At 36.7% G+C, this 15,074-nt stretch overlaps 1 protein-coding gene across 2 annotated transcripts in view; it reads left to right on the plus strand.

Annotated features, from left to right (window-relative positions):
- DTNBP1 (dystrobrevin binding protein 1) overlaps nt 1-15,074 on the plus strand; it is a 131,159-nt gene that overhangs the window by 16,494 nt on the left and 99,591 nt on the right. For both annotated transcript variants that reach the window (XM_019420062.2, XM_053904885.1), the window contains exon 4: nt 5,831-5,891. In XM_019420062.2, coding sequence (XP_019275607.1) covers nt 5,831-5,891 — 61 coding nt within the window. The remainder of the gene's footprint in view (nt 1-5,830; nt 5,892-15,074) is intronic.

Here is a 15,074-nt window from a genome sequence, read left to right on the forward strand (position 1 = left end):
AATACTCCGTTGTATATACTCTGTATATATATACGCATATGTATATATACATGCATCACTCACCCATCAGTGGATGCCTAGGCTGTTTCCATGTTTTCACTATTGTAAATAATGCCACTATGAACGGGGGGGGGGGGGGGGGTGTGGATATCTTTTTGAGTTAGTGTTGTTTCCTTTGGGTAAATACCCAGAAGTGGTGGGATTACTGGATCGTGTGGTATTTCTGTTTTTAATTTTTTAAGGATCCTTTGTTATGTTTTCCATAGTGGCTATACCTGTTTACAGTCCCTCCAATGGTGCAACCGAGGGTTCCTCTTTCTCAACGTCCTCACCGGAATTTATTGTATCTTTTTGATGATAGCCATTCTAACAGGTGGAAGGTGGTAGTTCCTTGTGGTTTTGATTTGTGTAATAATTAGTGATGCTGAGCATCTTTTCATATACCTGTTAGCCATTCATATATCTCTGGAAAAATGTCTAGTGACATCTTTTGTACATTTAAAAAATTACATTATTTGGGGTTTTTTGGGTATTGAGTTGTATGTGTTCCTTATATATTTTAGATATTAATCTTTTATCAGATGCATGGTTTGGAAATTTTTTTTTCCCTTTAGGCTGTCTTTTCACTTTGTTATTTCTTTTGCTCTGCAGAAGCTCTTTATTTTGATATATTCCCACTGCTTTTTGTGGCTTGTACTTTAGGTTTGATAGCCAAAAAAACATTGCCAAGACCCATGTCATGGAACTTCTTACCTGTGTTTTCTTCCAGGAGTTTCATGGTTTCATGTCTTACGTTTAAGTCTTTAATCCATTTTGAGTTGATTTTTGTGAGAGTATAAGTTAGGGGTATAGTTTCATTATTTTACATGTGAATATCCCATTTTCCTAGGACCATTTATTGAAGAGACTGTCTTTTCCATTGAGTATTCTTAGCTCACTTGTCAAATATTAGTTGACCATGTATGCTTGGGGTTATTTCTGGACTTTCTATTCTGTTCCATTGATCTATTTGTTTTTAGGCCAGTTCCAGACTGTTTTGATTACTGTAGCTCTGTAGTATATCTTGAAATTGGGAAATGTGATGCCTCTTTATTCTTGTTTCTTAGGTTGCTTTGGTTATTTGGGGTCTTTATGGTTCCATATAAATTTTAGGATTGCTTTTTCTACTTAAAAAAAAGTGTCATTGGAATCTTGATAGGGATTGCATTAATCTATGGATAGCTTTTGGTAGTATTGACATTTTAACAGTATTTTCCCAGTCTATGAACATGGGATACCTTTCCATTTATTTTCATCTTTGATTTCTTACATCATTACCTTATACCTTTCAGAGTAGAGATCTTTCCCCTTCATGGTTAAGTTTATTCCCAACCATTTTATTGTTTCTGATGCTATTGTAAATGAGATCATTTTATTTTTCAGATGATTTGTTGTTAGTGTATAGAAACGCTACTGATTTTTGTATGTTAATTTTGCATCCTGCAGTTTTATTGAGTTTGTCGGTTAGATCTAACAGGTTTTTTTTGGTGGAGTCTTTAGGATTTTCTAGATATAAAATTATGTCATTTACAAATGGAGACAATTCTACTTATTCCTTTCCAATTCTGATGCCTTGTGTTTCATTCCTGATTGTTCTGGCAAGGACTTCTAGTACTGTGTTGAATAGGAATGGTGAGAGTGGGAGCCCTCGTTCCTGATCTTAGAGGAAAACTTACAGCCTATCATCACTGAGTATGATGTTAGCTGTGAGCTTATATATGGCTTTTATTATGTTGAGTTACATTCCTTTTATACATAATTTGTTAATAGTTTTTATCATGAACAGATGCTGAATTTTATCAAATGCTTTTTCTGCATCTATCGAGATGATCATATGATATTTTTTCAGTTCTATTAATGTGGTATATCACATTGGTTAGTAGAGGTTGAACCATCTTTTTATCCCAGGTGTAAATCCTACTTGATCATGGTGAATGATTATTTTAATGTACTGCTGAATTCGACTTGCTGGTATTTTACTGAGTTTTTACATCCATCTATGCATCAGGGATATTGGTCTGTAGTTTTCTTTTCTGATAGTGTCCTTTTCTGGCTTTGGTTTCAGGGTACTGCTAGCCTCCTGAAATGAGTTTGGGAGCATTCCTTTTCAATTTTTTTGGAAGAGTTTGAAAAGGATTGGCATTGATTCTTCTTTTCAAGAAGAAACATTTCATGTTTAGTAAAATTCACCAGTGTAGCCATCTCATGCTGGGCTTTTCCTTCATTGGGAGATTTTTGATTATTGATTCAATCTTCTTACTAGTAATTGCTATTCAAACTTCTCTGTTTCTTCCTGATTCCATTATGGTAGTTTGTATGTTTCTTTTTTTAAAGTTTTTTTTTTTTTTAATGTTTATTTTTGAGAGAGACAGAGACAGAGCGTGAGTGGGGGAGGGGAAGAGAGAGAGGGAGACACAGAATCTGAAACAGGCTCTAGGCTCTGAGCTGTCAGCACAGAGCCCGATGCGGGGCTTGAACTCACGGACTGTGAGATCATGACTTGAGCTGAAGTCGGATGCCCAACCGACTGAGCCACCCAAGTGCCCCAGTTTGTATGTTTCTAAGACTTTTTCCATTTCTTCTCGGTTGTCCAGTTTGTTGGTGTATAGTTGTTCATAGTACCCTCTTATGATCCTTTGTATTTCTGTAGTGTCAAATCTAATGTCTCCTCTTTCATTTATAGTTTTGTGGGTTTGGGTCCTCTGTCATTTTTCCGTGGTTAGTCTAGGCTAAAGTTTTGTCAATTTTGTCATTCCAAAGAATCAACTCTTAGGTTGGTTAATCTTTTTTATTGTTTTTCTGTTCTCTATTTCATTTATTTTTTCTCTCATCTTTATAATTTCCTTCCTTCTGCTAACTTTGGGCCCTTTCGTTTTTCTGGTTTCTTAAAGTGTAGAAACTTAGGTTGTTTATTTGAGATCTTTCTTTTTAATGTAGGCATTTGTTATGAACTTTCCTCTTAGAACTGTATCCCATAAGTTTTAGTATGTTGTACTTCCATTTTCATTTGTTTCAAGATACATTTTTATTTCCTGTTTAATGTCTTCTTTGATTTATTGACTGTTCAGGAGCGAGATTTTCAGTGACTGATACAGTCTTCCTTACTAATTATGGGTCTTTTCAGATTTTCTGTTTCTTTGGGATTCAGTCTTGGTAGGTTTTATGTTTCTAGGAATTTGCCCATTACATCTGGGTTATCCAATTTGTTGGCATACAGTTACTCATAGTACTCTCCTATAATTCTTTTTTATTTCTGTAAAATTGATAATTTCCCACTTTTCTTTCTAATTTTGAGTCTTCTTTTTTTTTCCCTAGTCCACTTAAAAATTTAATTTTGTGAATCTTTCTAAAGAACCAATTTTTTATTTCACTTATTTTTCTCAATATTTTTATTCACTATTTTATTTATCTGCCCTAATGTTTACTTTTTCTTCCTTCTGGTAGCTTGGGTTCAGTTTATTCTTTTTCTACTTCCTTAAGTTGTGAAGTCAGGCTGTTGATTTGAGATCTTCCTTCCTTTTTAATGTAAGCACTTACAGCTATAAATTTCACTCTTAGCCCTGTTTTTCTTGAGTCCTTAAGTTTTGGTATGTTGTAGTTTTATTTTCATTCATCTCTTAATACAGTCTGATTTATAATTTTTTTTCTTTGACCCATTGGTTATTTAAAAGTTTTAATTTCCACAAATATGTGAATTTTTCAGTTTTCCTTTCGTTCCTTTTTGATTTCAAACCTCATCCCATTGTGGTCAGAAAAGATACATTGTATGATATCTATGTGTCTTTTTGTTTTAAAAAAGTGTATATATATATATATATATATATATATACACACATTTATATATGTATGTGTATATGTATACATATGTGTATGTGTATGTATATATATATGTGTGTGTATATATGGGCTGTTTTTAGAGCAGTTTTTAGGTTCACAGCAAAATTGAGCAGTAGGTTCAGAGATTTCTCATTTACTCCCCTTTAAAAAATCTATTGAGAGTTAATCTGTGGTTTAGCAAATGATCCATCCTGGAAAATTTCCCATGTGCACTTGAGAAGAATGTGTATTCTGCTGCTGTTGGGTAGAATGTTCTGTATATATTTATATATCTAGTTGGTTTATTGTGGTGTTCAGGTCCTCTCTTAAGTATCTTTTGTCTGGTCATTTTAACCATTATTGAGAGTGAGGTATTGAAGTCTCTGTTATTGGAGAATGGTTTATTTCCCCCTTCAGTGGTGTCAGTTATTGCTTTGCATATTTGAAGATTATTGTTAATGATCTTACCAGTTGTACTCAGTTACTGAGTACATTTATTAAAGAGTATCATTATTAAAACCAGGAAATCGATACTACCCTATAACCGACAGACCTCATTCAGATTTCATCAGCTATCCCACAAATGTCCTTATTTGGGGACCAGAATCCAATCCAAGATCATAAATTGTATTTAGTCACTCTATCTCCTTCATCTCCATTAATCTGGCACAGTTCCTGAGTCTTTGTTTTTCATAACCTCGACACTTGAAGAGTACTTTTTGTTATTTTGCAGAATGCCCCTCAGTTTGGGTTTATGTGCTATTTTCTCATGGTTAAATTCAAGTCAGTGGTGTTTTGGCAAGAATACCAGGAGGGCAGTGTTGTGTCCTTTTCAGAGCATCATATTAGTAGGCACATGATGTTTATGTGTTTCATTAGTCTTGATCACTTGGTTAGGGAAGTGTCTTCATGGTTTCTACACTGTTACACTGTTTCCCCCCTTTTAATTTATGTGTGTCCTTTGGGGAGATACCTTGAGACTATGTAAATATTTTGTTTCTCTTCCTAATTTCACCCACGAATTTTAGCATCCATTAGAATTCTTTCCTGAAACAGTTATTGTTGTGCTTAGGAAGTGGTGATTTTTTTATTTTTACCATTTTTTTCTACAGTTATTAATAGGAATTCTACTACAGAAGTACTTTCCCCTTCTTCCGCATTCATTTATTCAGTTATTTATTTAAAACACTGTGGGGGTAAAAAAAAATAATAATAAAAATAAAAAAATAAAACACTGTGGGGGTGCCTGGGTGGCTCAGTCGGTTGAGCATCCGATTTCGGCTCAGGTCATGATCTCACGGTCCGTGAGTTCGAGCCCCACGTCGGGCTCTGTGCTGACAGCTCAGAGCCTGGAGCCTGTTTCAGATTCTGTGTCTCCCTCTCTCTCTTCCCCTCCCCCGTTCATGCTCTGTCTCTCTCTGTCTCAAAAATAAATAAACGTTAAAAAAAAAATTAAAAAAAAAAAACAAACACTGTGAACTCTTGGAAGTTTGTTTTATTCCTCGAGTTATAACTCGTTACTACCATTATTAATTTGCTGCTCAGATTGTCCCAGGTTTGGCCATTGGAAGCCGCTTCAGGTTTCTTCTGTGTCCTTGTGAAATCCTATTATTTTTTGAGTTGCTTTTTTCTTTTTCTTTTTTCTTTTTTTTTCCTTGGCACCATAGGAGTTCCGGGTTCAACTTTATTTATTTATTTTAATGTTTATTTATTTTTGAGACAGAGACAGAAAATGAACAGGGGAGGGGCAGAGAAAGAGGGAGACCGAAGACAGAATCTGAAGCAGGCTCTAGGCTCCGAGCTGTCAGCACAGAGCCTGATGCGGGGCTTGAACTCACGGACCGTGAGATCATGAACTGAGCCAAAGTCGGATGCTTAACCGACTGACCCACCCAGGCACCCCCAGGTTCAACTTCAGATAGTATTTTTGTTAAATGTGTCGTTTGCATTGAGAATTATTTTTGGCTTTTTTTAGGTATGAAGATACATGGGCTGCACTTCACAGAAGAGCCAAGGAATGCGCAAGTGCTGGAGAGGTAAAGAATGGGCTAACCTTGGGGGGGAAATCGCTTTTCACAGCGTTAAATTGTAAGAAATTAAATTTGGAATTGCATTAAAGTATTTTGCAGGATATCTGAAATTGAATTTAGTAGTTATGAAACTCCCTAAATTAAATTTTTGCAATTCTTCTCAACTAAATCTAAGCTGAGTTAGGCGTAGAGAGTTTATGACTTTTATCCTCCAGTCTCAAGGAGATATTTGGTTCATCTCAGTATAATGTTTTGAAGTTGAGTCTGAAGCCTAAAACCATTAATTTGCTTACCAACTAAATGTAAAAGTTTCAGGGGTGATCCTCAATTCACTTAGGGGAACAAACTATTTTGAGGCACTATATGTAGAGTATGTAATGTATAAAAGTGATTGTACTTTTTATAAAGTGTACTTTTATTGTGTATAAAAGTGATTGTGGTGAAAAGTATTTGGTACACGTACTTATAGCTTTATTAGCCAAGATTAAATACTCTGTCCTATGGTTGTCAGTCAGACTTACTTCTTTATAAAAACACTTCTGTGATTCTGAATTTTAATTAACGTAGACTGACTTTCTTAACCACTTACCTAGATGTGGGAAGCTGTAATAGTTACATAGAGAAGAGTAATGTATGTGATGAAAGTTACACATTAGCGTTTCTCTTAGAAATTACTGACAAGGGGGAATATAGGTTTCTGGTAGTAAGGCAGACCAGGTACTTTGAAAAGCCCTGTAGCTGTAAAACACTTAAATGCTGGATAGATATTTTAAAAATTATTTAGTGCGTTAGGCTCACAAAAAAAGGAGATCCTAAGGGGGGGGGGGGGGAAGAAAACAGAAGAAAAAAAGGGAACCGAAATCAGAGTGGTTAAAAAACAAACAAACATGGAAGCTGGGGTCAAATACTAAAATAAAAGCTTCAAGATTTATGGAGAAAGGAGACTCTGTGGGGAACTGGGTCTGAGACGCATACAGCTCCTGAATCTTTGAAGCAGCTGTATCCCTCAGTGAAAGGTTAAGGTAGGGGAAAAAAAGCTACCTGTCTACAAAAGGAGGCAACAGGGAAATCTGTCTGTCTTTGTAACAGCTTGGAATAAATACAGTCCTGTTTCTAGATTTGTTACCATCATCTTGGCGTCGTATCAGTGCAGAGCCCCACTCCATACTTCCTGCATGATTGAGGAAACACTGAATTAAGAATAAAGGGAACACAGGTGACTGTGTTCTTTGACACCCAACAGAAACAAACACAAAGTCTGTGTGGATGAAACTGTGTAAACCTAGGCCCCTCAATATTTCTACAGACCAACTTTCTTTTTTTTCCTACAGATTTATTTTCTGCCACCTCTCCAAAAAAAAAAAAAAAAAAAAAAAAAAAAAAAAAAAAATTTTAACAAACACACAGATATATTATGAAAAGTTTGAGAGGCACCAGAACCAAAGAATAAGACTTAGACCTACAAAGGACATTAGATATTGCACTGTTGGATATAGACTGTTAAATAGGTATATGCAGAGTCTTTTAAAGAGGTAAAAGGTGGATTAAAAAATGAGTAAGGAATAAGGCTTTGTCAAACAGGACTTTAAAAAGTCAGTGACATTAAAAATCCAAAGTGTGTGCTTAAACAGCAATTGTATACAGCTGAAGAAAGAATATAGCAATGAAGAAAGAAAGTCACCTGCTTAGAAGGGATCTCGGAGGTAAGGAAGGGATCTTGGAGATAAGGAAGAGATATCTGAGATAAGAAAGGGATCTCTGAGATGAGGAATCTCGGAGATAAATATGAAAGAGGGGTTAGTAGAGAATAGTTACAGAAGATCTTTAGGTTGAACCCAGTGAGATTACCAGTATTGGACTAATTTTGCTGTGTAAAGTTAGTGTTTCATATGGATCAGCTTATCTAATAAACATTCTAGAAATAATGAGGGAAAGGCAATATAGGAAAAACTAAATATATAAAAGACAAATAGAACTACAAGGGAAAAAACAGATAAATCCGTGATCAAAATGGGAGAATTTTAAATCATTCCTCTTAGTTGATAGAAAAAAAAAAAAAACAACAACAAGATAAAAGAAGTATGGATATAGGAGATTTAAATAATGTGATTAACAAATTTGACTTGACGGACAAATGTAGAACACTGTCCTAGCAAATGTAAAGTACAGGTTCCTTACAGCATGTTTAGAACACATGAAAATTGACCATTTACTGAGCTATAAAGCAATTCTCACAAGTTTCGTATAAATGAAGTCATACAGACTATTCTCTGATCCTCCTGCAAATGAAGCTGAAAATCAATACAGGAAAACAATTTTGAAAATTCCATAGGTTTGAAATAAAAAATACTATGACTAATTTATGGTTCAAAGAAGGAAAATTATTGAAAACTTTATTTTGAAAAACGTTTTTAAAAAATATTTATTTTTGAGAGAATGAGAGAGATATAGAGCGTGAGCAGGGGAGGGCAGAGAGAGAGGGAGACACAGAATCTGAAGCAGGTTCCAGGCTCTGAGCTGTCAGCACAGAGCCCGACACAGGGCTTGAACTCACAAGCCATGAGATCATGACCTGAGCCGAAGTTGGACACTTAACTGACTGAGCACCCAGGCACCCTGGTGTTGAAAACTTTAAAATTTACATGTAAGCTGTTGAATTTGCTCAAGTCTACTTAGATGGAAGTTTTATAGAGAAAAAAGAAAAACTGACAGTGACCTAAACTAACTTAAGAATTTGGAAAGCGAACAGAATAAGCCTTGAAGAAAGAATGGAAAAGAGGATAGAGAGAAGTAAATGAAATAGAATATAAAAATACAGTAGAAACTAAAAGTGAAAAGTTCTTTTTTTTTTTTTTTAAAGTTTTACTTATTTTTAAGTAATTTCTACACCCAGCGTGGGCTTGAACGTACAACCCTGAGATCAAGAGTTGTGTGCTCTACCGACTGAGCCAGCCAGGTGCCTCCAAAGTGAAACGTTCTTAGAAAAGACTAATATAGTAGATAAATCTCTAACGGTATTCATCAAGAGACAAATAATGTTAAGAATTGAAGAGAATGCTACCAGTTATCACAGAGAGCAAAAAGATTGAGTTTATGAACAACTCTGACAAATTTGAAAACTTAGATGAAATAGCAAAAATCCTAGAAATTTTTACCAAAATCAATTCTAGAAGCAATTCAGATAGGGAATAGGAAATTGCATTAGTGATTAAAAATTGTTTCTGCTCAGAAAGTGCTGCAGAGTTAGGTAGAAGAGTTCTATCAAACTTGGGGAATCTACCATTTCAATGTTAGACCAACTCTTGTAGCAAATGAAAAAGAGGAAACTGTGCCCAACCCACTGAATGAGACTAATGTAACTTTAATACTGAAACCAAACAAGGGAAGTATGAGAAAGTGACACTGAGGTCCAGTCTCACTCATGAATATAGATAGAAAAATTATGAACAAAGTCCTCATCTCTCGCTTAACTTCAGTTTCTGAAAGTCAGATGTTCCATGCAAAAACTCTGACAAGGAGTCTATTTCCCGTATTCTAAATTGGAAAAGTTATGACGTGTCACCCACAGCCCTCAACCAGCTTGCTTAACTGTATTTAAAACCAGCAAAATGTCTATACCTGGAGCATTCTGTTAGGATGTAGAGTGCTTAAAGCATAGTCTTCCGATTGATTACCAGACTTTTAACATGACTGTTAATAAAGCGTTGCTTATGTGCAGTCGTGCGGCCTCTCAGCGCCAGCAATATGCACCTCCTTTGTGGATGTGCTCCTCATGCTGTATCGTGATTGTGATATTCTAACAGCTGTGTTTGAAATACAATTTGGGCATCTTCTCGCACACTGTTTTAAAGAGGGGGTCAAGCTGGTATGTAAAGTTTTCCTACATAAATATTAGCCGGCACTTGGCATTGTCATGTGGATGTCCTGTGAGTGCTGGATGATCAACAAAAGGCATTTTTTGGCGGACATCTGCACCGTATGCTTGTGTTGGCAGACAGACCCAGCAGTGCGTAAAAACCAAAATCCTGTCCGCCAGATCTATTCCAGGATTAAAAGGTTGACATTAGAGATTTGATAAATGCAACTGACCGCGTGAATATATTAAAGAAGAAAAATATGTGGCCATCAGATGCAGAAAATATAATGGACCAGTTGTATAATATCATACAATTAAACACAGGGATTCAGTACAGTTCAGCATCTAATTAAAGTAAAATGATTTAGCAAGTTTTTATAGAAAGTAACTTCTTTGTCCTGATAAATTTCCCCAAACCTGAAGTATTTATTTGACTCGCAGCATATCAATCCCATATTCAGCCATCTTGCTAAATCTGCTTTTCCAATAATTTGTATGTGGGCCCGGGAGTTGTTTTGTGTAGATGGTAAGTTTTGTTGCTTCCCTCCTAATGTGTACAACTTCCATTTCTTCATATCTTTTATACTGGGTAGAACCTCCAGAATAAAAGTAGTTGAAGACCTTCATTCACATTTTGACTCCATCAGAGTTAAATGTGAAAGAGAAATTACATCTTTTGGAAAATAGTGGGCAACCTTTAAGACCTCAGGGTAGAGAAAGATTTCTTTTTAATGTTCATTTATTTACTTTGAGAGAGAGCACCAGTGGGGGAGGGGCAGAGAGAGAGAGGGAGAGAGAGAGAATCCCAAGCAGGTTCCATGCGGTCAGTGCAGAGCCTAATGTGGGGCCTGGTCCCATGAATCGGGATCATGACCCAAGCTGAAATCAAGAGTTGGACGCTTAACTGACTGAACCACCCATGTGTCCCAAGAAAGATTTCTTAAGGCATAAAAAGTACCAACCAAAAATACTAATAATTTTTATCAACAGTTCTACTCATTAAACAACACCATGAAAAAGTGAAGCAATTCATAATACAGAGGACAAGTGTTCATAAAATAGGAACAACAAACCAATAAAAAGAGGGCGATAACCCAATAGAAAAGTGAGCAAAAGCTATGACCAGGCATTTTACAGAAGAAAATAAAAGAGTGGCCAGTAAACATGAAAATGTGTTTTGGAGTTGATTAGTAATCAGAGAAACACAAATTGAAACCACAAATCTGTACTCATTAGATTAACAAAAATTTAAGCCTCGAGTGTCTGTGTGGATGGTCATTATTTGCAGAGGACAGTGTGGTTTCTTGCCTTGCAAGAAACATGATGAGGAACGACTAGAACTAGAGGGTGTAGATCCATTGCCACGATTGCATTAGAAAGCATGAGTTGGCACCAAGTAAGAGTTGAAGTTGCATATACGTCTCCAAGAGCAGTTCTGTTCCTGGGGATATTTCCAGAGCATTGCAGCTCAAGCTTTCCCCTGAGAACATTGGTATGGCACATATTTCCTCTGATAATGTCAGCTTTGCATTTATTACCTAGGAAATAGAGGAGGCTCCTTGAAATCAGAGGTGGCTAGGCCCGGGCAGGTGGCTACTTATCCCAGGTCGCGTTGAGCCTGTCTGGGAGGTGAGGGCACTATCTTGGATGCAGCTGTAACTCATTTGTGAGACATACACATGTGCACCGGGAGACTTATACCAGGATGTTTGAGCAGCTTTTCCAGAACTTTCGGCAGTTACACAGTCCCATCTACAGAATAAATTCTAGTGTTATTCGTAAAATCAAATACCATACAGCAGGGGCGATTAGTGTCCTACTGCATCTGTGTGAATCAGCATGGGGAGGCCCACAGTGTTCAACAAAGACTGTATTCTGTAGAGGAACTTTAACAGATAATTCTTTTGATTGTACAAAGGGTTTTATAATGAAATATATAGGAGAACGAATTTCCTGTAAGATACGTTGTTGAATTCATGCTATTTGAGGTTCTTAAATTTATTCACAGCGTTATTGTAAGACCCACATCTGATCAAAAGCACCTCTGTTGTTTTCCAGAAATACAGTACTCAGCTTTAAAGAGGAAAGTTTACTGGGGCGCCTGGGCGGCTCAGTCAGTTAAGCATCCAACTTCAGCTCAGGTTATGATCTTACGGTTCATGGGTTCGAGCCCCATGTTGGGTTTTGTGCTGACAGCTCAGAGCCTGGAGCCTGCTTTGGGTTCTCTGTCTCCTTCTTTCTACCCCTCCCTCCCTCTTTCCCTCCCTCTTTCCCTCCCTCCCTCCCTCCCTCTCTCTCACTCAAAAATAAACAAACATTAAAAACATTTTAAAAAATGAAAATTTATCTTAAATTCCTCTGATGTATTGTTGAGACATACATAAATATTTCAAACATCTATCTTTAATATGCACGGTGTTAACCTATGATGAGTTTATTTGGTCAGACTGTCGCTCGTGTGTCTTTGGTGGCCTTGAACCAAACAGTTTCACCCTGCTGGGGCAAATACACTTAGGAACCATTCAGTCTTTTCTGACACATTATTTTATACTCATCTTAAATTTTAGAGCTAGTTCTTACTATATAGTCTTAAAATTCAGATGGTATCTTAGAAAATGAACAGTTGTGGTTTGTCTAGGCTTTTCTACACCTTTTTTTTTTTCAACAAGTTCTTAAATTTTTTTTCTTTCTAGCAATATATAAATGAATAGTTAATAATGACGTTAGGGGTTAGACTCTGAGGGCAGTTTTTAAAAGTCAGACTCTCAGTACATTATTTTCTTATTCCTATTATTGTGAAATACTTGTTTGCCTTCAAATTGAACCCTTAAGATTCATGGTTTAACAATTTGAAGTGTAAGCTGGTTAAATTAGACGTGCTTGTCTGTCTTTGCAGTCCAGCGTGGCTCTCTTCTGTGGTTTCACCGAACTGCGTGCTGGAAATCCTAGTTTCTGCGCTAGCACGTTTGACCTTGGGCACCTAACCAAGTCTCTCTGTTGTTTGTTTCCTCATCTGTAAAATGGCACGCATAACACCACCTATCCTGCTTACCAAACAACGTTGTTTGGCAATCACATGAAATTATGTACCCCCAAAGCGCTGAACTCTTGAGTTTCATACACAGTTGGGTACTATTATTAGCTGTCTTGGCATTCGTTGGCATTCTCCTTCCAGTGTCTTCATTCTGCCTTTAGTACCCAACAGAAGAAATTTTGGAATGAAGCTGTGGGTTTGTCTTCCTGCTTAAATTTGATTTCCTGGTGTTCAATCTGGTTTTATTCAGAACCGTTTATTTAGAGGTGGAAAAATTAGCCTTCTTGTGATCATTTCTTATCATGAAGTCAGGTTGATCGTTTTTTTAGAACCTTTTCTTTTGCCAGCATTTTCACTTCTTCCTTTCATACAGCCTGTAGCACAAGCCCTAGAATATTAGGCACATGAGCTTCAGTGTCAGATTCCATAGGATTGATCTCAGTCCACTCTGGCCCTTGGGAAAGTGACGTAACTTTATTACGCCTCAGTTTCCTCCTCTGTAAAATAGAGGTGATAATAGTGCTTAGTTTATAAGGTTGCTGTGTGCTCTAAGCGAGATAATGTATGTAAATCGCTTAGCACAGGGCCTGGTACACAGAAAATGCTCAACATGTTTTAGTTTTATTACGTAATTATTGAATCTGTTCAGTCTCTCATTCTTTCCAATTAAAATGGCATGTTAGTGTATTCTGATAATATTTTTTCTATATTATATATTATTTCTCATATCCTATATTCAGAATATAATTTTCAGTTTTCTGGAAGGCAAGAACTAGATTGTAGTTGTTTTAATATTTATGCTGCCCTTTAATTTTCAGTAAGACATGGTTAATATCGAAAAGTTGTTCTAGATTTTTCAGATTCACCTGATTAACCAGGATAGTTAAGCTTTAACAGACTTTGTAAAAAAAGAAATAATAATGCACTGCATACCCAGAAAAATATATTATTTATCCTCAAATCAGCCTGTGATATAGGAATTATTTTTTTTTCTTTAGAGTTTAAAACCCGGAGCGAAGAGAATTTGGGAGACCTGCTACCAGGACATAAGCATCAAGTGGGCAGAATTTGTTCTGTTTCGTTCACCATTGTGTCCCCATAGCCCAAATAGGGAGTGGTCAGGAGAAGTTTGTATGGATAAATTTTATGAACACAGATCCTTGTTTCAAGCCTCAGTTCTCTTAGTCTGGCATCACAGCTATATATATTAACATTGCTCAGCATTACTTAGACTCCTCTTAGGGATCTTTATAAAACTGGTTGGCAGTAGGCATTTAAAAAAATTTTTTTTAACGTTTTATTTTTGAGAGAGAGAGAGAGAGAGAGAGAGAGAGAGAGAGCAAGCTGGGGAGAGGCACAGAGAGAGGGAGACACAGAATCCAAAGCAGGCTTCAGGCTCTGAGCTGTCAGCACAGAGCCCGACATGGGGCTTGAACTCACAAACCGTGAGACTATGACCTGAGCTGAAGTCAGATGCTTAACTGACTGAGCCACCCAGGCACCCCGACAATAGGCATTTTTAAGTAAACAAAATTAATGAGTGGTACAGCTTGAGTAAAGCTTGGTGTCACCTCTCCAGCTCAGTCTGGAGAGATGATGTGGTCTTCACTGCAGTGTGGGCTGAAAAGCAGGGGGGAGGTGTGCAAGCCTGGGGACAGAGTGAGGAAACCAGGCGGCTTCTAACCCTCTCTGTCTGAGCTTAGTTCTTTTGTTTTCATGTTGAGAATTTCTTGAATGTTCAAATGTTGAAACCCAAGCAATCTAGCACCACGTACAAATAATTTTGCATCTAGTTTTGATATTTTATTTCTCTAAAATAAAAAGTTCTCTGTTACTTTAGTGAGATTCAGTAACAATTTGTTATATTCGTGCTCTAACTGCTGAAAAATCTTAATCTTGGGATGTGTAAATTGTCTTTTTTTAAACCGTGAACTCTGATTTTCAGACAAAATTCAAATACATTTTCTGTTAGATAATGAATTTGCAGTCTTTGTATTTACTGTACTAATGTGGTATCTTTCACAGTGCTTGCTTACCATTGGTGATGTTTTCAGAAGATGACCTCTCCTTGATCCTTCTAAATCTTATCCTAAGTCTTCTCTCTCCCACCGTGTTACGACCAAAACAAAATTGTCTGGGAGAAACTGATGACTGTCATTTTTTCCACGGTCCTCAGTAAAAGAAGTTAGAATTCTTTTAGGCCGGTCTAGTATGTCACTGCCATGCTATTAGGAGCCCTTCACATCTGAATTCCTTGTTGACATAAATCCTTTTCTCCTTTTTCTGGAATTGATCACTT

The sequence above is a fragment of the Panthera pardus genome, unplaced genomic scaffold (genome assembly GCF_024362965.1).
Source record: "Panthera pardus isolate Hobbes unplaced genomic scaffold, ASM2436296v1 HiC_scaffold_17, whole genome shotgun sequence".
Taxonomy (NCBI): Eukaryota; Metazoa; Chordata; class Mammalia; order Carnivora; family Felidae; genus Panthera; species Panthera pardus.